The 23,631-nt window shown below is 44.6% G+C and overlaps 1 protein-coding gene across 3 annotated transcripts in view; it reads right to left on the reverse strand.

Moving 5' to 3' along the window:
- LOC121200233 (partitioning defective 3 homolog) overlaps positions 1-23,631 on the reverse strand; it is a 291,059-nt gene that overhangs the window by 159,218 nt on the left and 108,210 nt on the right. For all 3 annotated transcript variants that reach the window (XM_041065396.1, XM_041065394.1, XM_041065397.1), the window contains exons 4-7: positions 22,304-22,488; positions 19,021-19,158; positions 1,003-1,109; positions 46-129 (exon numbers count right to left, since the gene is read on the reverse strand). In XM_041065396.1, the coding sequence (XP_040921330.1) occupies positions 46-129; positions 1,003-1,109; positions 19,021-19,158; positions 22,304-22,488 (514 nt within the window). The remainder of the gene's footprint in view (positions 1-45; positions 130-1,002; positions 1,110-19,020; positions 19,159-22,303; positions 22,489-23,631) is intronic.

The raw sequence follows: 23,631 nt of genomic DNA on the forward strand, positions 1-23,631 counted from the left end.
ACACTAAGCTGCATTGATTCCCAGATTTCTTCTTCTTTCTTTTACCTGACATCCTGCGAACTGAAAGGCACTACGTGGATCCCCAGGGGCCCTCCTTCATTGGACACCTCGACCGGCTTGAGCATGCCTCTGCAGGACGATGATGGATGTGGCCGAGAGGACGAGGAGAAGGAGGAGGCAGGGGGAGACATGCATGAATAAAAAATAACAAGAATGACAAGGAAATGCAGAAAAGCAGGATATAAAGGATGACACGAACAAACACGACGAGGCTGATGGGATGTGTGGGACGGGGGCTGGCACGGCCTTATTTGGTGGTGCTGCATTGTGTCGCCTATACAAAGTCATCCATTACAAAACCAGGCTGGTGGACCTCAGGGTCAATTAGGGACCCAAATGGAGACTCCAATTAAGTGATTAAGATCAGACTGTTGTGCTAAAAGAGAACAAATTAATTGAAAACGTGTTAAGAAGGGAGGGAGGAGGAGGAGGAGGTTAATTTGTGTAGATAAAGACGTGAAGACAAAGGAACACAAGTAATGTGTGTGATGCTTCTGATGGGAGAAGGCCTTGGTCTTGATGTAAGCTTTGTGTTGTCATTGTCATATGAGCGTGGTTGGGTATGTAATTTAATGATGGCGTTGTCACAGATATTCCCACCTCTGGTATAATTTAGAATATATTAAACATCAGGTTCACCAGAATTACAGAAAAACCATTTTCCTCCCTTAGCTCTGGTGAGGTGCACCGACACAGACAGTTTTACTTTTATTTGTTTCCAGAAAATCACAGCGATGTGTCTTTCTGAGAAGAAACATTTTTAAATCCAAAGCTGTGAGCCCTGAAAACAGAGAAATAAAAAATCTGGATGAATAAGACCAATTATATCTGAATGGTCAGATACCAGGAAGGGTAAAGGAGAAAATATATATTCTTGGAATTTGGACATGCTGTGTGTTACACAGGTGGTCGGGGGGGGGGGTTTGTTAGGAGCTCACTCACTCTAGACTTAACGCCGGTGAATGGTCCAATGAGGAGTCAGCCCTCCCTACTGGCTCTATCCGCTCAATCCGCCTTTCTTGTTTCCTCTGCTCTTCTTCCTCCTCCTCCTAAAAAGAAAGAAACAAAAAGAAAAAAAAGAAAAAGACAGGATAAATCATTAAAAGACTGTTTCAGTAAAAAGCTTACACTCTCTGTCATTATTTCTATTTGGCTGTGCTTGCATCCCCTCCTCTCCTGCCTATATCTCTCCTCTGACTTTTAATCCAATTACCTGCAGGAACAAGTAACAGTCTCTATTCTAAATCAAAAGAGACTTTCAGGACAGACTTGGGCCCTGATTTTGCAGCAGAGGCTCTTCAGCCAAAAAACCTCAGTGACAGCGGTGACAAAGTGGCCCTGATCAATTGCTCCTGCTCAATCCATCAGGTCCGGCCTGGGGCGTGGCACCACCGCCACAGGGTTTTCGCAGTGATACGATGAGGTCCAGGGTGAAGGGAAGTGGTCGCACTCGCTGTCATCCGTTTCTCTCACTCTCTTCATTTCATTTAGTCATCTTCCTTCAGGGCCATTAGGCAGCGGGGCTGAGAGGCGGTGGCTTTTACAGGCACGCCAGACGTCTGAGGACTTAACTAGGCTCTGGTACGAGACAGCAGCTTCATGCTCTCCTTAATGGGGAATAAAATCTTTATCTGAGCTCTCTTTATGGGGATGGTGCAGACTGAACAGGGCACTTACATGCAGTGATGACATGCCGTATGTAGAATGGGAGGGAGACATATGTCATTGCACAGGGTTCATTTTCAACTAATCACCATCTGTTGAGGGTCGGTAACAGAGAGAGCCGTTCATCAACAAGTGACAGGAAACAAGTGACGCCTTCTTCATTTTGAAAGGAGAAAGAAAATTCAGTTTTTGCTTCCACTCCTGTTAGTACCCGCTGATCCTTGTGTGCGTCTGTGTGTGTGTCTGCGTCTGTGTGTCTGTGTCTATGCTTGTCAGCAGCCAGACAGCGCATCGTCTCCTCGGGAGGGTCTGCTGAAATGCTTTGTTAGCCACTGCTATTTCCCCGCCCTCACCCCTCACCTGCCTCTTTCTCTCGCTTTTACTTAAATGTCAAGCACATCCAAATAGGTCTTGTGCCTTTTTGGTTTCTTTATGGAAATGGATTCAACCCCTTTCAGAGGCCAGGCGACACGCGGGAGTGGCGCACAGAGACTCTGTCCCCTCTTTATTTATTTTGGGGTGGGGGGGTGGGGGCATGAAAATTTCATCAGCAGCCTGCCTTAGGAGACCTCGACTCACCCTACCTGTCTGTTTCCCCCTCTCTAACTGTCCCGTATGAAAATGAGTCAGTCAACCAGTCACTCCCACCTTTAATTATGTGTCAGCTGAGGTCCTGGCCGCCTCACGCCCGTTATTCACAAAGCTTTTTATGAAAACCCCACAGGGGAGTTGACTGGATTTTTTTATATATATATATACGTCCACATATAAAGACGGGAGGGCAAAGAGCGGAGCGGGCAGGTGAAATTGGACAAAGAGAATAAATATAAGACCATTTAAGTATGCGCCAGAAGACAAGATCGGCAGAAACTGAGATGTGAAAGCTGAAGGAATACGCTGACTTTGAGAAAGAGCATTTTCATACTCTGACTGTATGAAGGAGGCGACGGTGCTCGACGTCTCTGTCTCATTAGACAACAGAGTGATCAGGGGGATGAGCTGATTCACAGTGTATCATCATTGAAAGTGACACGTAATTAACTTCAGTAACAGTAAGTCCCAGAGACGCCTCCCTGTCCTGTGGGTGGCTGTGGAATGGCTCTCTTCCTCTTTAAGCATCTTTCTGATTAAATGTAAGAAAAACTGGGAAGATGTGATGTGATGACGTGAAGAACAAGTAAAGACAAAAGGAAGCCACTGTATCTGTGATTATCACCATCAGAGCACCAAGGTGAAGGAATCAGTCGCTTGCACCTGGCAAAAAGCACAGTGCAGGTTGGGTATGTGAGTGTGTGACAGGTAATAATACCACAGAATGGCAACAGCAGATATCAGAGCAGCACCGGAACAAGGTGATATTTCTATTCAGGTGTGAAAAACTGAGCAGGAACTGTGAAAATGACACGAAAGAAAAGAGGAACCCGGTTTATAAAAAAAAACAAAATGCATGAGAGTGAGCAAATCAGAGCAAGTTGGCAGAGGAGGAGAGCAGAGAAAAGGAGGTGTGAAGAAGAGAAATGTCACAAACAAGAGAAGTTAAAGAAGAGGGGGGAACTGAAAAGGTAAAAATCTTGGTTTGTTAAAACAAGTAGAAAAATCTGCAAACAGAGTGAGATTTTCACTCAGTGCAGTGATCTGTGTTACACACCCCGAACTCTGATATCGACTTTCCTTCCAAGGACATCTGTGGAACAGTTGAACTACTCTGGGTACTGAAGCAGAATCAATTCACTGCTTTGGAAGAATCCGTGATGTTTTTTTTGTTTTTTTTATGGAAAATGTGTTAATGTGTTGTTTCTCTAAACTGAAACATATTGTCATATTGTCCCTGCTACAGAAAATAACACCCGTCTTACACCACTGGTGTTTGTCAGTGCAAGTGTTTCTCAGTATTAAGATCACGTTTTCACTCTCAGATTTGAATGCGCGACATGCTTCGACTGCCAGTCGGCTTCCCCCCACAAACAGAAACACATGATTGACACTTGACACTGGATTTGGAGGCAGTGCTTAAGTGGCCACTGTGGTTCGTTAGAGTCAAAATGGGGACATCCACCCAGCGAGAGCACAGGCGCTTCATTATTTCAGACTCTGTGCTTTTCACCAGGCTAACAAATACCACCTCTGAGAAGACATACGATAAGAGACGACTTGTTAGGACTGACATTTCATCCAGTCAAGTCCTTAAAGATAGCTGCTGACTTGCCAACAGACTGAGTGTTGAGTCAGTCTTGCAGGGGTCAGAGTCTCCTTGTGACCAGAGGTGGAAGAAGAAGTCATCTCCCTTTATATTCACTGCCAACCCCCTTATTGTCTGTGGCAAAGCCGAGCACTGAGTGACAGCAGAGGAGAAACACAGGCTAAATATACATCCATCTCGCTGTGCTCCTTCGCCCTCCCTCTCTTCTCTTTCTCTTTTTTTTATCCCTCCATCACTCTGAATCTCTCCTTTTTCCCCCTCTCTAAAAAACCTTCCATTTCTTCCTCCCTTGAGTGCTTTTAGCACCCTGTTGATCCCTTGGTAACCAGTAGAGTGGGGAAGCAACAAGGCTTTTCAACTCTCCATGGCACTCATTCCTTGCTCTCTCTCTCTCTCTCACCCCCCCTCCCCCACCCCCACCCCCACTCCCCTCTCATTTCATAGGGAGGGCTCCGAGCCCTGAACTGTGGCCAAAAATCTACCCGCCTCTTAGACAATGAATGGAAGCAAAAGCAAGGGTTAGAGGCTTGGCCATCGGACAGCTGTAGCATTAGATTATTGAGAATCATATAAGAGAGAGAGAGAGAAAGGAGAGAGGGATAGCTGCAAAGTGCAGAGTCTTGTTACCTTCAAATGCACAGACAGGTTGAAACAGTGAGAGCACGGAGGAGAGAGAGAGAAAGGGAAGGAGGGAGGGAGGGAGGTAGCAGCTGTCTGCTCAGGAGGGAAAATGCAGCACACACACACACACACTGAAAGTGCTGGAGGGTTGGGGCAAAGGGTGTGTGTTGAGGAGCTGTCATCCTCCATCAACCACTGTTCTTAAGGACACCTACTGTAAGCATGTGTGTGTGTGTATGCATGTGTATGTGTCACACCATTAGCCATGGGCAAGTACAACATGTAGCTGTTTGGGAAAGCGCGGGGGGGGGGGGGGGGGGCGCTGGGGGGTTCTCTCCTCCTGAGCCCATCTTTGGCGTCAAGGGCTTAACAAGGACAGGTTCAAAGGTCACAGCAAATGGTGTGTTACACTGGCCACCACCCCTCCTTCAGGGCCGAGGTCCACATCTGTGTGACAGCTTCATGTGTGGAGCAGGCCTTCCTGTCAGACGATGTCACACGCTGCCCCACAATGAGCCGCCTGTGCCGGGCAGAACAATGGAGGCCACAGAACAGGATATAGAAATGTCTCCAAATGAACAATGTGGTGTGTTCGCTGTGTGTAAAAGCAAAGGAAACAAGCAATTTAACCAGAGCATTTAGCAAAATGACTGTTGAAATATTTACAAAGACTGCCCTCCCTTTTGAACCAGCCAGCTAAAAATATGAAAGATTATTTGTGCGAGGTGACGTACGCCTGTTATGGAAACATGAAACCAGCCAAAGGTAACAAACGATGGCAACGTGTGCAAAGATTCTGCTTTTAGTGAGCGGAGATGGAAGTACGAAAAAAAAAAAAAAAACGGCAGGAGAGGCGGAGGCTTTTCCTCTCCCTCACAAAAGGTTAAAGAGCCATAATTGTACCCTCATTACCTCCAGTTAATGCAGTTGGACTAAACACTGTACAACAGACATGACCAAACAGGACTTCACAGCACCGCCGCATTGCACAATGGCACTGACACACAAAGACAAGCTGCAGGTAATAACTCCTAATAGTCCCATTAAAGTTCCTTTGACCTCACAAAGCAATTACCAATACTTTTCCATCGTCACCGCAGCCGCCATCTTGCTGTTTTCAATCAGCCATTAAAAGCAGCTTTATGGTATCGGACGTGTACGTCACAGCAGAGCAGCAGTGCTCACCAGCTGCTGACGGAGGGCGTGTACAGTGTGTAGGATGGCCTGGTCATAGATGTGTCAGAATTTACCATACACATGATTATTCTTCGTGTTACAATAGGTCCTTTATCCCTCCTCCCATCCCCTCAGAGGAAACTGCCATTAGGACCAAATTAGGCCCCAAAATGGCCTCTGTGATTAGATTGGACACGACTGTTGCACCCAACGACCCGATCCCACCCCCTCCACTATCTTTAACCCTATCCTCCCCAGCAGCCCATCGGACTCCAACGCCATTAAAACAACCAATATGTCACAATCAGAGACATTATAAGACACTTATTTACATTTATGTTGGGGAGAGGGAAACACTGTGAAAGGCTGGGCGAAGAGTTAAACAGTTAGTGGATGATGAAAGGTTCATAAGGACCTCCTTCATCCTGCCCACAGCTTCCCTAAATGGCACTAAATGGTTGTCAGCAGAGGCAGAAAACGGCTTCGGAATACTTCCTTATCTTCTCTATACTGTTAGAATCTTAAAGACCGTGATGATGTAAGCTTATGGTCATTTCAGTAAGCATCAAATATGGATTTATTGTGTTGATGTGAAGGGACACAGAATATGCAGTGTAGTATCTACTGCATCAGGCCTTCTTTCAGTGAAAGCTTAATAGTGTGAGAGAGAAAGAGGGAGAAATATAGAGGGAGGTAATGATACTACAGTCCTGTGTTTGTTTGCCAAAGAGAGAAGACGAAGCGGCGCCCGTCCTCTGATGAGGACACGTGTTGTCTTTCAGATTTCACACACACACCGCCCACGGGTTCCAGCCTTGTTCAAAGGAGAGCACTTGCATTCCAGATTAGATGAACTATTCCTTTTGATAATGAGGAGAAGGAGTCAAATATGTGTTGCAGTGCTAGGTGAGGACAGGAGGCGGGGTGAGCCTGGGAATCAAGAACCTGATCTGAACTGAAACGATTCTTTAATAAAAAAGTTTGTTTAAAAAAAAACATGATTTTTGATTCCACTCACCTGTTTCCTGATAGAAAGGTCTCAACTTACATGTTTTCTTCTTTCATTTCAATTCTATTTATTGATATGTCTCCATTCTCAATAACATATTTTTTGTGCCGCTGCATCGTATGTAGTTTAATATAAAGTTTAATATAACTCCCTCAGTCCAACACCTCCTTTTAATCAACAAAAGTCTCCAGCCTTTAAATCTGTCTCTCTTTGTTTTGCTTTGGAAAGATACGGCTTCTGGCTCATAAAGGTTTGGGCTCTGACGTGGATTTTCTTGAAGCAAATTACGGGGACAGACAGGTTCCTGATGCTGTTAAGCAAATTAGATCAGAGATGTGAGGCTGCATTTGTCCACATCAGGACAGAGAGCAGCGTGATGCGGAGGGGTGGGGGTGAGAGACGGACAGTGCTGTTTGTGGGCTGACATTTGGAAAAACAAAGGCCGTCTCTCTCTTTTAACTCCTCTCATTCTCCCTCTTTGTCTCTCCACTACAATCTTCTCTTCTCGTGTCTCTGTCTCTGTCAGTGGGAGACTTGCTGTGTGTGGAATACATCATCTGCTAGCGCCTGTTTCATATCAGGCCTGGACTGATCTATCAATGACACAGCTGCCTTTGCCTTTGCCCACTGCATCGTTAAATTGCACTTTAATTAAATTAGGCCTGCTAATTATGAGGGCTTAAATCAATCACCAGGTCAATAACAAAGGCCCAAGGCGGACGGAGAGGACCGAGACTTTTTCCAAAGCTCATCAATAACAGCCGCAACCGGAGCAGACCGCTCCTGTTCCAGAGAGCCGGAGGTTCAAACGGGTAGGAATTACTGTGAATTGAGTTATCGTCACCGGCTTTTGTCCAGAGCACTTCTTACTCTTACAAGCTCTGTGAATAATGTTGTTTGAATACAGTGGAAGTGTTTCAAAGAGTCTGAATGTGCATAGCGTTTTGCATTAGAATTACTTCAAAGGGGGTGTTTAAGGCAGATTTGGAGTTTCTGGTGCATAAGAAAATAGTTCAAAAGGAATATTATGACTTTCCAGACACCTGGCTTAGGTGCAGCGACGTGATTCTGAACAGATAATCCTGGGGGGGGGGGTAAGTGCACAGGCCCGCTGAGGGGACAGTCCCAGCTGAATCCAGGGTCTTTACCCATGCATTAAAAGGAGCTCCGTGGTGCTTTTCACAGATTAATCATCATTTTGAGCTTATTAAGTGGGAGGACAGTCTGCTTTCCACTGCTCAGAACGTTTAATCCATCTTTCAAACTGTGAAGGTCAGTGAGCGAATGTTACCCCCGTTGAAATAATAGCGGCTGTTTGAATTTCAATGAGAGCACCCGCGGTTCGGATCTGTATTGTAATTAAATACATTTTCTTTTCTTTTTTTTCGTTCTCTGCCATTATGCGAGTCAGAATCACACTGACTTATTGAGTAGCACGGTGGCTGCCAATAAACTACACTCCCTGCTCTGCCAAATCGTCATGTGAACTATTTAATACAACACTTACTATGATGCAAATGCATCAGCGAGTAATAATGGCAGCACTGGGAAAGAAAATGTGGAGAGCAGCTATTCACACAAGAGTCTCATTCACCTTCTATAGGATGTTTTAACACACTGTGACCTTAAACCCTAAATACACTGAACATAAAGACGGAAGAAATGATGAGAGCGAATGATGTCGAACGATGAATAATTTAGTGGAAAGTAAAGCTTTGGTAAACATTGCAGCGAGTTATTTCAGGGGGTGAACGGTCTATTCCACAGATCAGCGGCTGTTTGATGCCTTGTTTGAGCAGGTGGGGGGGCGGGGGTGGGGGGGTGGAGTGTGGGAGGTTCATGGGTAGCGTCATGGGAGCAATGTGGGGCGAGGTGGAGGGGGGCACTTTCTATTTCGTTTTAATTGGAAGCTGAAATTCTTGGATAAGGGGGAGACAGAAAGCCATTTGGCTGAGTCCTTGCTCTCAGCCGGGGCTAAATGAAGAGGACCGTGTGGAGATGAGGGGCCTGTGGAGGGCCAATAATGAGGAGAGGTCCCAAAAGACTCCTGCACAGCCACGGCAATCTAGTGGACCCAGGAAAAGGTGGGGCAGGGTGTGGGAGGGTGGCTGAGCAGGGGGGGAGGCTTTTAGAGGGGAAGGAGGGAGAAAAGAGGAATAAAGGGAAAGCAAGAGGAGGGAGGGATGGAGGGAGAGAACCCTCACATCCTTGTAATTTTAATAAAAAATGTTTTTTGTTTGTATGCGTTGTTGAGGCTCTGAGTGCAGTGAGTGCAAGATTAATCAAGATATCGATTGACCAAAGTGTGTGCTAGTTAGAGCTGATGATGATTTACTCGCTAAATACAACAAGTGATTGCAATCAGTGATGAGATAAGAGCACGGGGAAATCATCAGTGTCACAACAAACAAGACGGAGCGGAGCACGGACGGCCAATTTGCAGCACGTAAATATTGTGCATGTGTAGACGCCCACCTACGCCACGCACACACGAACACGAACACACACAGGCATACTTACATATCAAGGTATCTATTCATATTTCAGTCAATCACATAACAACATCAGCAGGAGTCTCACCTTCCAACACACACACACACACACACATATAAATGCAATCCAACTGATGTTTCCCCGCTCCACTGTTCTCTAAATGGAAAAGACTGTCAGCGTGGGTCTGGCTGAAATCACGAACGCATGTGGGAATATCAGAGTATGGTATGATGGGGCTCAGCAGGGGTGCTATTCTATGCAACAGCTCCCATGGCCTGTATACCTGGAGCATGAAGAGGAGAAAACTCCATTGGAAAACTGCTGTGCAGGGAGAAGCACCGCCCATTACAGTGATGCTCTTTTGCTAGAATGACACCATTAACGCTCTCTAGGCTATTCCTGATTCAACGCGGGCATCCAGCCTCGAGACGCTGAAAGAATTATACCAGTTATTTTGCATGTTTTACCACAGACAGTCTTCAGTAAGTGTGCCATAGTTTTTCAGTGTTCTCAGACACTCCACACAGCCGTCGGTGCCCATTCATTTCACTAAACTATAAGGACTGAAACCACCTTGAGACGGGTGAACGTCATGTGACCTCTATGAAAGTTACTGGTCAGACTACTGCAGTCGACCGTGATATAATATTTCTTCCGTTTGTTGGGACAAAGTGTGGACGCTCCAAAATCCAAGATTCAGACAACAAATAAGAGAAGACACAAACCCACATTACCCTCATCCTTGTCTTTTGCACGTTCCTGTAAATGTTGATATAAAACTGGACAGAACAGCCTCAGAATCAAGAAGAGAGTAATATCTGAATGAATCCAAATAAAAGCTCTTAGCAGAGTAGTACGAAGTGGTTGGCTACCATGGCTACAGCTGTATGGAGGGAACAGAAATGGACTGACTGGCCCACAAATATTTCTTTCCTCCTCACCCTCTTTCTTTAGAAGCTTTCTGTTCCTCCATCTCCTTGGCTCTGAAATGAAACCACCCCATTCCTCTCCACTCGCATCCAACTGTGACCGCTTTTGTTCTCCGGCCAATGCAAATGAAACAGGTCCCTTCGGCCGCGATGGCGAAGCAGCCCTGTCTCGTGTTTCTCAGTGGCCCCGAGATGTGGATGTTTACTGTCGGTCGGGGCCTTATTACATTCCTTCAGCAACTTAAAAGCATTGGCCCCCTAATGGGACCTATAAAACAGTGAGAAAAGCCTATTGTGACAATGGAGCTCATTGTGTGAGAGTGAACTCATTTGGCACTCTGCGGAAAGTGGAATTGTGTGGCATATTTTTAAAAAAAAGCAGCGAGGGAAAGAGAGGGTGAGAAAGTAGAAAGAAATCAAATAAATAGGAGTGAATGACTTCACTCTGTGGGAAACCGGGCTCTGTCAATCACCAAAGTCCATCGAGGATAAAAAAGAGCTTCGGTTTTCAGCTGTAGCTGTTGCAGAATATATTTTCATTATATACTGTATGTCTTTGTTTCTCTCTTGTCCTTTGAGTTGGAGTGAGATTTTTGGTGTCGATCGTCTTAAAACGACCATTTAAGGGTTTTTTTTTTGTGCCCTGACTGCAAACCAGTTTGCAGGTTTGGGTTTAATTTAACTCACAACAGAAACACTTTGCCTGAATACTGACCGTGCTCCTCCTACACTCCGCTCAGGACTTCCCTCCAAAGCCGCTGACACGGCTGCCTCTGAGAAAAGTAAATTGATTCAACTGAAAATGCAGGAAGATAAGGACAAAATGATTTCACCTTAAGGAACAGAGTTAAGAGTGTGCGTCTCCGCTGCCCGAGCTGGTCTGACTCCATGCTGACAGCCCCGTTTTCTTCCCTGAAATCATTATTGTCTTCAGCTAAGGTGCCCCTGCTCCCTGTGATTTGTGGGTAATGAGCTGGCACCCCCCTGCCCGTGTTCAATTATTCTCATTGAGAAAGTGATTTCTCACTCCACGGAGCAAATCGGGGAAAGGCGAACGCGTGAACTCTAATCAAGAATTAACATGTTCACAACCAGCAGTGCGGAGAGGGATAGCCACCCTGATGGTGCAGAGGTGCTGTAGATGTGGACAAAAAAAAGGGGGGGGGGGGGGGGGGGGGGGGGGGCAGTAGGAAGGAGGAGGGTAAAGGGACAGATGAGTGACAGTCACTGAGGTAAACAGATCTTTCACCCGTCCCTTTTAAACCCTGTTTCAGTTCATCCACTCATCTTTAGTGTTTTGAAGTGAGAGAAAAAGGAACTGGACAAAACTTTTCAGAGAGGGTGATGTGTTTAAAACTAAAGGACAGACTGCCTTCCTGAAGGGGTGAATGAATGAGAGAGAACGACGTCTGAGCAGTTATTAACCACAGAGGAAGGACGACTGAAGAGCAGGAAGTGAGAAGATGGGTGCAACCTTTGGAGAGAAGAACAGAGACAAAGATGAGGATGAAAGAGGAGCAGCCACGGCCTCTTCAGCCTCTGAAACTAGACTTAGCAGGTAAATCAGGATCATATGGATGTTTTATTAACTACTGAATATATCTACAAATTAATTGTAGTATTGTATCAAAGCCATAATTAATTCATTCTAATGCAACATCGTGATCATGTTCTTCAGTGTCTGAGAGGCGTTTTCACTCTGACAACAATAAAATTCTGAGGGAAACAGTCGCATTTTTTAACTCTCAGGGGGAGTTTTTGCATATAAATAGCCAAATTTGAAAGATGGCACAAAAAGCTTTTGGGAGTTTCAAAAACATCACTATCAGCCTTCTGAAGCCTGAATCAGTCAAACTCTAATCTGAACAGTCTGGTCACACACACACACCCAGACGCACAGCCTGCAGAGGAAGACAGGTTAAACATTTTCAGGCTATAGTACAACTGATAGAGAAGAGTGCTGGCAACTTCCAAAAATGTCTGCCGCCTTCTCTCCTGTTCAAACAAGATAAGAGGAGAGACATGATTTGCACAATTTTCAATAAAGTGAGAAAGGCAAGAAAATAAAGAGGAGCAAGAACAAACAAAGCGTATCTTGTTTCGAGAGGAAAGAAAAGGCCAACGTGGCATGAAGCTTTTATCGTGGAATAACAGAGAATGACTGTGGGTTTTTTTTGGTTCTTCTCCTTCCAAAGATCGGCCTTTTCACATACTGTCCTTGGGAACTGCATTTGTCTGCTGTGTTATGTGCTCGGGATTAAGCTGTAAAAGTTGTTCTGAATTTCTAAGCACTTATTTCTATCATCCTCACTCTCTGTCTCTCCCTGTGTGCGTGTGTGCATGTGTGTGTGTGTGTGTGTGTGTGTGTGTGTGTGTGTGTGTGAAGGTGAGAGGGGAGCTATCCTGAATGCTAATAGTCACAGAGCCCAGTGAGAGCTTCTGGGCAGAAAGGCTGGTGGATGGTTAAGTGTCATGTCTCAACATAAATCATGCACATAAACATAAACATACTCACACACATACTCATACTCAAACTCACATCATGGATCGTAGTGATCATCACTGCTGTTTCTTTCTAACAAAGATGTTAAGTTAATAATGAGATGTTCAAATGCATTATTTTCATAATTGCTCATTTGCAGTTTATTTTCCCTGCTGTGGAAAGAATCAACAAAATGATGCAACCAACTGTGTGTGTGATACCTGCTCAAATGTGCACACACACACACACACACACACACACACACACACACACCCACACCCACGCACACATTACTCTGTATTTAATGACTAAGCTAAAGCTAAAGCTTAAGAGAAACGGTAGAAAACAAAGCCGGTCTGTCAGGGGTCGTGACGTTCTGGCAGCAGTTCAACGCTGAAGGCTAATTAAGTGAGGAGAGGCCACTGTGAGGCTCAGGGCTACACGGTCCTCACTCAGGTCCACTCAGGTCCTACATTACAAAAATGTAATGTAATCTTAAATTAGTTCATCTCAGTCTCAGTCCTTAATATTTAATAGAGCCGAGATTATTACATTAAATTACTGTTAAAGAAAATAACAGTAAGTCAGACTAGTGGTTTTAAGTAGAAGTACTAGCTACAATTACTCAACCCCTTTTTTACTCCTTTATGAGAAAAATAAAAAACGCTGAGAAGCAGATTAAATTAAATTTTAAAGTAAACATTTATATACAGTGTAAAGAGAGTGAGCAGGGGAGAGAAACAGAAATGGGAAGAGTCGTACAATTAAGACATAATATTTAATATGAAAAAAAGAATAAGAAAAGAAATGTGTTTTTTGTGGTACTGTTGTGTGGAATCAGTGTTGAATACACAGCAGCTCCTGCTGGTCAGGCCCACAGGGCAGCAATTAGAGAGGACATGCTGAGTACATCCTGCATGTATGCATACACTGGAGTGTTTTTCTGTGGACTAAACCGGCACACAAACCCTCTCTATCTACTCCTGCGACTGTTTTGGAGCTGGCTGACCTTCCTGTCTGGGTCTGAGGGAGAACTGACAGGGTCTGGAGAAGTGCAAAGTCCTCTCTGCAGACACTGGACACCACAGAGGGACTGACTGCACCGCTCTGGAATGTGGGTTGCTGTTTTTCTGTGCTCTCTCTCCTCCACAAAGTAAAACCCCTCAACCTGCTCTTCATCAAACATTCACCCAGATTTACTCAAACACAACGCACGGACGCATGGACGCATGTGCACACTGCGTCCAGCAGAGAGCACCGGACAGAGGGACAAAGAGCTCACCTGATTCCAAGTCATTCAGAGAGACAGGTAAAGACAGAGAGACAGACAGGAAGAAAGAGAGTGTGTTACGCAGGCACGGTTTGGGGGTTGTTGCAGTGTTTTCTCTCCGTGCTCAGCTGCTCTAACACTGCCTGCAGCTCGCCTCGGGGCCTGCACACTGTGTGGGCTTTACCAACAGACGAGTCAGGAGAGGAGACTCAGTCACCAAGTTCACTCACCAACAGCAGCGCAGAGAACTGAAAGCTAACTTCTGTGCAGGACTGGCTTGCACACAAGTTTTCCAACGTGCCGCTATTTTATTTATCGATTTCCTCTTTTGTGAGCTCGTCCACCTCAGCTCTTACTCTGATTCTGAGAAGATTCTCAAAGTATTCATTGTATTTTTAATTAAACAAGTGAAAGTCAAGCTATAGTTTAAAGCTATAGTGAGGCAGTATAAAGAAACAAGCAAATAAGCTGATTTATATTTAAAGGGAAATTCCTTCAGCCGAGAATCTATACAAACAGAAGTCCCCTGGAAATATGTGCGACTTTGAGATCAACAGGCTGCTACACTACACAAACAAAACGTAAATAACAGCGGGGTAAACAAATACTGGGATTTACACTTTAAAGTCACATTCCTCTGAAAGATTCTCAAATTTCACATTTTGAGAAAAAAATAAAACATTTAATTGAAATTCACACACCTGTATTCATTAACTGGGCTTCATCTCACACAGTCTGCTGCAGTGTGTGAACAGCTGCTGGCTTCTGACTGAAGTGAGAGAGGCAGGAAAAACGGGAGAAAACTAACATTTTGTTGACAAATCAGCTCACAAATGGCAATCTGTGTTTGTCTGGTGAGAAATCTTTGATGTGAAAATATAAAAGTAAAGAGCGTGTTCACACCGCTCCTCGCTCGCTTCCTCCGGCTTGAAGTCGGACGGACTCATCTTCTTTCAACGCGCTGGCTCGATGATTTAGCCGGGCACCTCGCCACTTTGGGTTTCCTTTAAAACCCGCCAGACAAGGTGTCTCATTTAGACAACAAAGAGAGGGAGGCACTCCGACAGCTGGAGGCTTGATCAAAGATGTCTGATCAGAGCCGTTTCTACTCAGACGTGTTTTGGACTCAGTTATGTAACAGTTTTCTTTTTTCTTTCTGTGTCCCTGCATCTCCCTCTCTCTCTCTCTCCCTGTTTGAAAACAGCATTTTCAAAGTACTACACTATAGGCCAGAAAATAACAAGTCAGTAAATGATTTCAGTTCACATTAGGAAAACTGTCTGATCGCTAAATATTCTTTAAATAAAACATGATAATGAGTACTTATACTGAAGTGTCTCTCTCTGCCTGTCTCTGTCTCTGAAACCTTCGAACTCTGAACTTAATGGATACACATCAAACATCTCTGTCTCCGTCCATGTGCGTCACTGTGACTGGGTTAAATCCCTCTATGACTGACAGCTGGTACGGCTCATGATAACGGCCTCGGTCCCTGATCAAGGCCGCAAAATAACACTGCGGAGAATCACTCAGCCGGATCCGAATGTGTGAAAGCATGTGTGTTTGTGTGCGTGATGCTGAGAGCGAAGGCCCATTAGCATTCATCAGTAGGATAACAGGCCGGTTAGTGTCAGCTGTTTATGTAAAGAATAGCTCATAAGGCCTTGGTGTTTATGGGCGGATAGCACACGCTTTTCTATATAGCACGGCTGTCTGGGTGTGTGTGTGTGTGTGTGTGGAAAGCTTTCAAGGGATTTCAGGGGCTGGAGCTCCTCAAGTCTCAGATGAAACCATTTGACACTGAAGTGAATTTATTGACCGGTTATCTAAACATCAGAGATCAGACACGTAGCCGGTATAACTGGGTGTGAGGCGGCCTTCTGATCAGCGTGTATGTGGAACATGTATGTATATGTGTGTGCTGCATTTTATAAAGACACCAGACTTTTTAATCTGAAATAAAAAAAAAATCCTGAGAGAACCGCTCCTGGATTTTCAGCTGCTGCTCTGCTGCCCAGCTTCGGATCCCTCTCTGAGTTTATCACGTCTGGGTTCACAGGTTGTGTCTCTCAGTGGTGTCGTGCATCTAACTTCCCCAGAAACTCTCTGGTATTTTAAGCTCAGGAGCCAATGTGCCTGACTTCACATTCCTAATTTATAGCAGGGGCTGGGCAGGCCTGCTTAAATATGAAAGGCAGAGTGAAGCACTTTAAGAGTGCACCAAATGCTGCTCCACACAAATCGGCCATTAAAGATTTGATGGCCGAGTGTTTAAAAACCTGAGGTACAGTAAGACTGAAGGAGAGGAGAAACACACACACACACACACTGCACATATACAAAGTAATGAGTGTGTCATTTGTTCCAGCGCACAGAGAGAACTGAGTGCGATGCCCCGTTTTAGTTCTCTTCGTTTTTTTGCTTTTATCTTTACTCATAAAGCAGAACAATGAAGCACAGCAGATAAATAATCCACGATAAACAAACAAGTGCTAATTGGTGTGATTTTCCTAAAACCTTGGCATATGTGTGTGTGTAAACTCATTATCTCCGTCAGCGCTTTAGCACTGATCACAATTCTTTTTAATTAACCCACTCGGTGTCATTTTTATCTTGCGATTCGATGCTGCGGCGCTGCCTGTCCATCAAACAGACAAAGAAAACAAAATATCAAAGCGTCATGCGTGGGAGGGGAAGGCTCCGATCACGGCTGAGATGCACGGAGAGAAGGAAAGAAACAACTGGGCAATTAAATGCCCCTTCGAAATCCACACTGTGCCACCTCTAACGAGCGGATTTGTGCTTTGTGAATCATCTTAGTCATATAGCTGTCGGATTACTCAAAGACTCAGGTGGCACCGGGTATTAGCCACCGCTGAATTCTTACACTGGTACTCCTGCTGTTTTTCATTAAATGTTTACATACTGATGTTGGTATGACTCCCGCCCTGAAATCATTATCTCAGATTTTATTAGATATGTGTTTATGAGCACTAACCTGAAAACTTAATGTACCAGCTCTCATTACTGTAGAATATCAGCTTCAGTGTTAAAGGAATAATTTGTCATTTTGGGAAACACTTGTTCACTTTTCTTGCTGAGAGTTAAATGAAAAGATCGATGCCAGTTTCATGTATGTACAGGAAATGTGAAGCTGCTGCCAAGAGCTGTTTAGCTTCACACAAAGACGGGAAGCGGTTAGCCTTGGGCAGAACCTCTCATGCTGCCTGATTAACACATTATCGTAGTGTGAGGTTATTAACAAGTTTTCTTTTTCTTTCTGTCTTTTTCTTTTTTTGGTCTATTTTCATTTTTCAGCTTTGACTGATGACATGACTGTATCATCAACCTCACAAGATAAACCTCAATGTACATAATGATCTGAGTTAAAATAAATAAACGTGATTTTCTCTCGTGATTTCAGTGACAGTTCTGTCAGGAGATGCACCAAATGACGGTGAGAGAAGGTGACAGGAAACAGAATAAGGCTCACAGGACCCTCAAACTTTGTTCAAGTTCTTGTAGCAGGGTTAGATCTTCTATTAGAGCAACACTGCAACAGCTTCATATGCACAAAATAAAAATACATACTGCACTAAGAGAGCTTCTTTTCCACTGGGTTGCTGAGTCCTGACAGGCTGTCTAGTCAGGGGCAAAAACTGAAAAACTACACTTGCGAATGAAAAAAAAAAACGTCAGCATCTGTACCAAGGATAACAATGAACCTTGGCCAGGTTGATTTTCAATGCCACTAGAAAGAGAAAGGCAGACAGACCTCCCAGAAACCCACATCACTGCAGCCTAGACATTTACGTGATAATCCTGTCAAGACAAACGGAATGCAACGCAGGAAAGGTGTCTGTGAAATAAGCCAACAGCCACAGGTTCGGTAGCTTGAATCTCTATCAGCTCTTTTATATTTGAACTGTTTTATTACTTCCTCACTTGCTCTTTACTCTTTATCTGACCTCTGCATGTTTCACACCCTCTCATTGCTTTTTTCTTATTCTATAACGTGAGGGCGAGATCGATTAAACACCTTCTACGTGGGTCAGAGCAGGTAGCCGAGGAAGTGACTGAGAGGCAAACAGAGAACTCCTCTTCACGTCGAGCTCAGCGTGTCCGACACCTCCCAAGGTCATTTCTGTTCTCCCAGCAGAGAGCCTCTGTCACTTTTAATAACTTTTAAAGGGAATATTTTTCTCTCCTCTGACAGGCTGAGGAGTAGAGGGACCAGCCGCAGAGTGAGACAATCACAAAGTGCCGACAGAGCGAGGAGGTGTGAAGTGAGGAGACAAGCCTGCAGTGACTAACAGTGTACTATGTTACTTTATAAAAAAGTACTGCTACATAGAACAGAAGTATGAAGTCTGATATCAGTCGGTGTTTCACGCTGACCGGGGCAGTGAGCAGCCAGTGCTGTTATAACCACTGTCACTGTTATTACACTATGGTAAGATGTGAGACATTATGAGACAATGCAGCACCGTATGGAACATAGAGACATGGATAATCTGCAGGTAGAGGGAACAAATACAGGTGCCAGCCCTGCTGAAGAAACATATCAGCTCATGCTGCCTTATGGCAAAAGTTACATGTTGCTGTCACTCAGCAGGACGTCTTATTATGGTAAAACAGCTGCCAAGTGTGTATGAGAACTATTCTTGTGTCCATACTGAGTGCACAGAACTTCTCCCAACTCCCAAGACCAAATCTAATACTCCAAGGGTAACATCCAAGCCTGAGTACCTGAGATCCAGCAGCAGTGCTCTTTAAAAATTGAAATCTATATATCTCAGTGTGTGTGGGGTATAATGAGGCTAGGGACTGCTGAGGCAGACTGAGTTGGTGACCCACCATGATTGAATTAATTTGTTATTAACTGGTAGACATGGATATTAAAGCTGTATTTAATATGGATTTGATGCATCACAGCTGATGCCTTGTCCACTTAATAAGGTTAGATACTGATCTGGCTTATTGGAGAGCTGCATCCCTGGCTCTCCAGTTTAGCTTATGCAATGCTTCAGTTTCCAACCGAGTAGTAAATATCGTTCTTTAAAGAAACAGGAAGATCATATATATATTTTTTTTGTATTAAGTCCACGACCATACCTGCTCCTGTCTGTCGAGCCACTGGTCCACCATTGGATGGTTGGCGCTCAGGGAGGATCGAGTCATCTCTCTCTGGAACTGAGTGGACCAGCCACTCGCGTCCCGTGGAAGGCTCCGGTAAGCGTGGGCTCCTCTGCCCTGCAGAGGGAACAGGACGAGGGGTGACGAGATTAGCATCACTGAATGGCTATGACACAGAAGCTACTATCAGAAGAAGAGTTACTTATATTGATCGGACCACTGCTGCCACAAAGAAGTGACTTGGCACATAATCAGCCATCTGAAATCCTTTATCAACAAACAGTCTCAAAGACTGATCCACCCTCCATATTTCTGGCCTTTAAACGGACAGTTTTGTGGATGAGGGCCTTCTATGGCAGCTGGTTGACGGACATTTTGTGGTGGAAGTCGGTCGGTTTGTCTTGGAGCTTTGCCACACACACACCGAAACTGAGTTGTTCATTCAAGTCTCACTCCCTTCCACCCTCACCCCTAACCCCTCCCCACAGCTAAACCTGAGCTGCTAATGAGAGGTCTCTTATAATAAGACAGCCGCAGCTGAGCTCTTCCATTACACAGAGAGCACCTTCCAAAATGCTCCTGCCAAGGTAATGTCAAACAGCAGCAGACCTGAGAAGACGTATTACAATGGCCACAAGCACAAAAACACACACAAGCACACTGGATTACATTCCAGACATGCTAGCCTTGGCTTTGAAATCCCAGTGATTGAAGGTCATGGTGGCTGAAGCTTTCTGAATAAAAATGAAAGCAAATTAATATTAAAAATCACAGCGGAGACAATGATTCACCGAGACAGACAAACAGAATGAGAATCATTAAAGGTTTGATGAGTTATGAAATGGCAGCGAAAGAGTGAGACAGACAGAAACATTAAAGTTTTTTTTAATGAGACATCGCACAACAACAGAGCAGAGAGAAAACTCCTGAGTGGTTCACTGCAGGATGAGAGACAGGATGAGAGGCAGCTGAAAAAAAAAAAGGAACAAAGGCAAAACAAAACAAATTTTGCTCAGTGACTTAAAAAAAACAAAAGAGGAAAAGAGAGAGAGAGAGAGTGAGAACGAAAGACCAGGAGAGAGATCCTTTGCATGTGTTTTAGTGCAGCTGAATGTGGCATGACGGGGCCCAAGGAAGCACCGCAGACAGGACTGTAAAACTCAGCCGGACACGTGGGCTCTACTGAGACGGCTCCTGTTAGCCGTCGTGGCCTCGGTCCCCGCCACGCAACACGCCGCGACAAAGGACCTCTCTCCACAAACTTTTACGACACATCAGATCGTAAAATGCGGAGAAACCCAGATACCGGAGAGGTAACAGTAAATCAGCAGGCTCATATCCACTGCCTAATCCCTTTAGTTGACTGTGCTAAGCGTGGAGAACCCAGAGTATGAGGCATTGTAAAGTCATTGGGAGACGTGATGAGTTTACAGTGCTGGCTGATGACTGAGGATTCCCATTGGCCTGTACTGTGGACATTCAGCAGAACCAGGCACGGCTCAGCCCGGACTCGTAGGAAGTGGAACAGATCACGGCTGGCTCTAGTGTGAAACGGTCCCAGACGATGGAGAGAGTCTGTGTGTATGGTGCTCTTTTGGCAGCGCTTATCATTGATGTATGGCCCCTCTAAGAACAATGTTAGCTCCAAGACATAAATATATCAAAGTCAGTGCTGACTAATACGTTCAACATCTGTTGCTGATTGCATAAAAATAGACTTAGACTCAGACGGGTGGTGACTATATGACAGCTGGATGTATGAAAAAGAGATACAGAGGATTATGAGAACTCCCTTTGTAATGAAAAAATCCAATAGTCCTGTCAGAAACTGGACAATAAATACGACAGCCCTCCAGTGTTAGCTCATTACTTTTCATTCCAGTGGCCGGTGACAGGAAGATGACTTTAATTGATTTAATTCAGATAACTGATCACCTGCTTCAGATTACATTCAGTCAGGCTTTATTTCCAAAATCTAAACAAAGAGCAACATTTATTTTAGCCATGATTTGAATAGAATTCCTGTTGCCCCTTTCAGTCATACATGTCCTTACATGTCCTCTGCAGTGCAGTGTCAGTTACTGATGTTACACCATGTGTTAAGCCCTGAGTGCAGTTATTTGTTTATAGTTGTTAATTCCTGTTATGTAAAATCCCACCATGCAAAGCAACCACATATTCATAATCCGCACGTGTGTGTGACTGTGCACGAAAGTGGACGGCACAGGGCACAGCAGAAACGCCAACCTGAAGTACCAAGTACAGGAAGAGCATCTAGTGACACTCTGGTCTCAGCTGTTAGGTCGAGCACACAAACGTCTTCCATGTTTGCTCAGTTTCACGAGTCAAAAACGAAGCTTCTCTGACAAAATGAAAAGTCTAATAACCATTTCACCCCAAACTTTCCTCTCCACCCCCCGCTGTGGCGTGTGCTGAGGCTTGAAAACTAAAGTGTCTTTAAAAGGGATTATCAGACGATGCTTCCAGACAAACTAATCACATGGAGCGTTGCTGTGTCACGTTCCAAGCACTCAATCATCCCTCTTTTTTTAACCTCCCCGTTTCATTGGGAACATATCTCTTTCTCTGCGAGAACTAGAGGTCTATCAGCACCATGTGGGGGCAGCCATTTTGAGAAGTTAATTGGCTTCCCTTCTTTTTTTGGGAGCCGCGGGGAGGATGTACCTGAGCTACGCTTTTTTTAGGATTTATAATCAGAAGCTCAAAAAGCCTCGGAAAAGGTGAATTTCGAACAAAGGGAAAGTGTTTAACAATCTCTGCTCGTCTTTTTGGAAGACAAGAAAGGGGTTGTTATCAGAGGGAACTAGTTTCAGATAAAGACTATCTATGCCACTGCTGGATATCTGCGCGCAGGGCAGCACAGGTTTCATATCTAATGGTTATTTCTTTGATTTGGGGTGCAGAGGAGAGCAGGAATGAAAATGAGGGAAGAAAGCTCAGTAAGGAAGTTAAAAACAGAGACTGCTGGAGGTTAGAAGATTTCAGAGCACATATCTCTGACATTATAATTGATGCAGCACCAGTACATCTGCAGCACTGTGGAAAATAACTTCTAGGCAAGATGCAAAAGGATCAGTATATACTACTTGAAAGTGGTGTAATAAAGAATAGATGCAATGTCAATCTTTTAGAGACTCTGTGGAGTTTTAACCTTATTCTGACATGAATGGTATCTCACAATAGTTAGTGGTTTTTAAGTGTTTCTCTCGATAGCAGTCAAAAGTCGAGATGTATATGTTACCTTTCGTTCCAGGCTGCCAGTACCAGCGCTTGTGTTTGGTTTGTGGTTGTACTTTTGGAAGCCAGCAGTTGTGGACCAGCGACTCGGGTTCTTTCTGGACGGTTCCTTCGGACCAACTGCGACTTCACCAGGAGGAAGGTCGACGAGGGAGGGATCGCTGCTGGGACGGACATGGAGAGGCATGTCTGTGGAGCAGAAGGAGGATGGAAAGAGAAGAATGAGAAGGAAAAAAGAAGAGTGGTGGAATGAGAAAAAAAGAAATAGGGGACAGAGAGAGAGAGAGAGAGAGAGAGAAAAGTTACAGCAACAACAAACCACTTGCTGCTTTATCCACTTACTGAGCAGATCACTTTCCATCTCAGCGTTCCAACATTTGCACATTTCTGGGGCCATTGCTCTGTCTGGTAGCCACAAGACCCCTACAGTCCAGCTGAGACATGGGAAGTGGTGATTATAAGTACTGTTGTTTTTATAAAAGGCCTACTGAGCCCAGAAGGAAACACTGTACAACTCAACTGTGGAAGGTTAGGCTTGGCTTGAGTCCTGCTATGGTGAAAGAAATATATTGTCGATTCACTTTTAGCTTGAAAATTACCCAGACCGATAAAAGAAAATTAAAACGAGGAAAAAAAAGTATGTATGTGAATGATCGTCTACGCCTTTGCTCAGCCTAGCCACTCTAAAAATAACAACCGCAACTGCAGCAAATTTCTCAAGATAAGGGTCATTTTTATGAACCACACTACCAACTGAAGCTGATCCTGGAAAGTTTCCAGAGAATGAAACCGGGTCTCAGAACCAAAATGACCCCAGCCATCAAACACGTACAAGGAAACCGCACGGGAAACACCGGCTCACGTTACAACTGTCACACTAACTGATCTACAACTAAAACTCGGTATAAAGTTCCCACATTTGATCGGAGCTGCCAAAACAAGTAGAGGGAATGAAGTTGCTCCTCATTTCACACTCAGTGAGAAATCCTGCTGATGCCTGTTACACAGGGAAGGCGGTGAGTATATCCGTGAGCTGTGGTGAGAATCATCTGGATTTTCCCAAAAGGCCATATGGATTTGTTTATGACATTCTAGCAGTCAACGCGTTATACCCATAATTATGCAAATAGTTGGATAACCACCTGTCAACCATCGGCGGATCACTGCAGCGAGCATATGCCGGTGCTAAGCTTCCATCTGATACACCAGAGACACGTCTTAGTGGTGGAAGCGACACATTTTAATCATGGCTTACGCTGTGCCGCAACTCGTGCGTATTTAATGCTGTGACAAGACTGGGGAGCTCTGAATGCTACTGTAAGTGTTTCCTGT

The sequence above is a fragment of the Toxotes jaculatrix genome, chromosome 20, assembly GCF_017976425.1.
Source record: "Toxotes jaculatrix isolate fToxJac2 chromosome 20, fToxJac2.pri, whole genome shotgun sequence".
NCBI classification, from domain to species: domain Eukaryota; kingdom Metazoa; phylum Chordata; class Actinopteri; family Toxotidae; genus Toxotes; species Toxotes jaculatrix.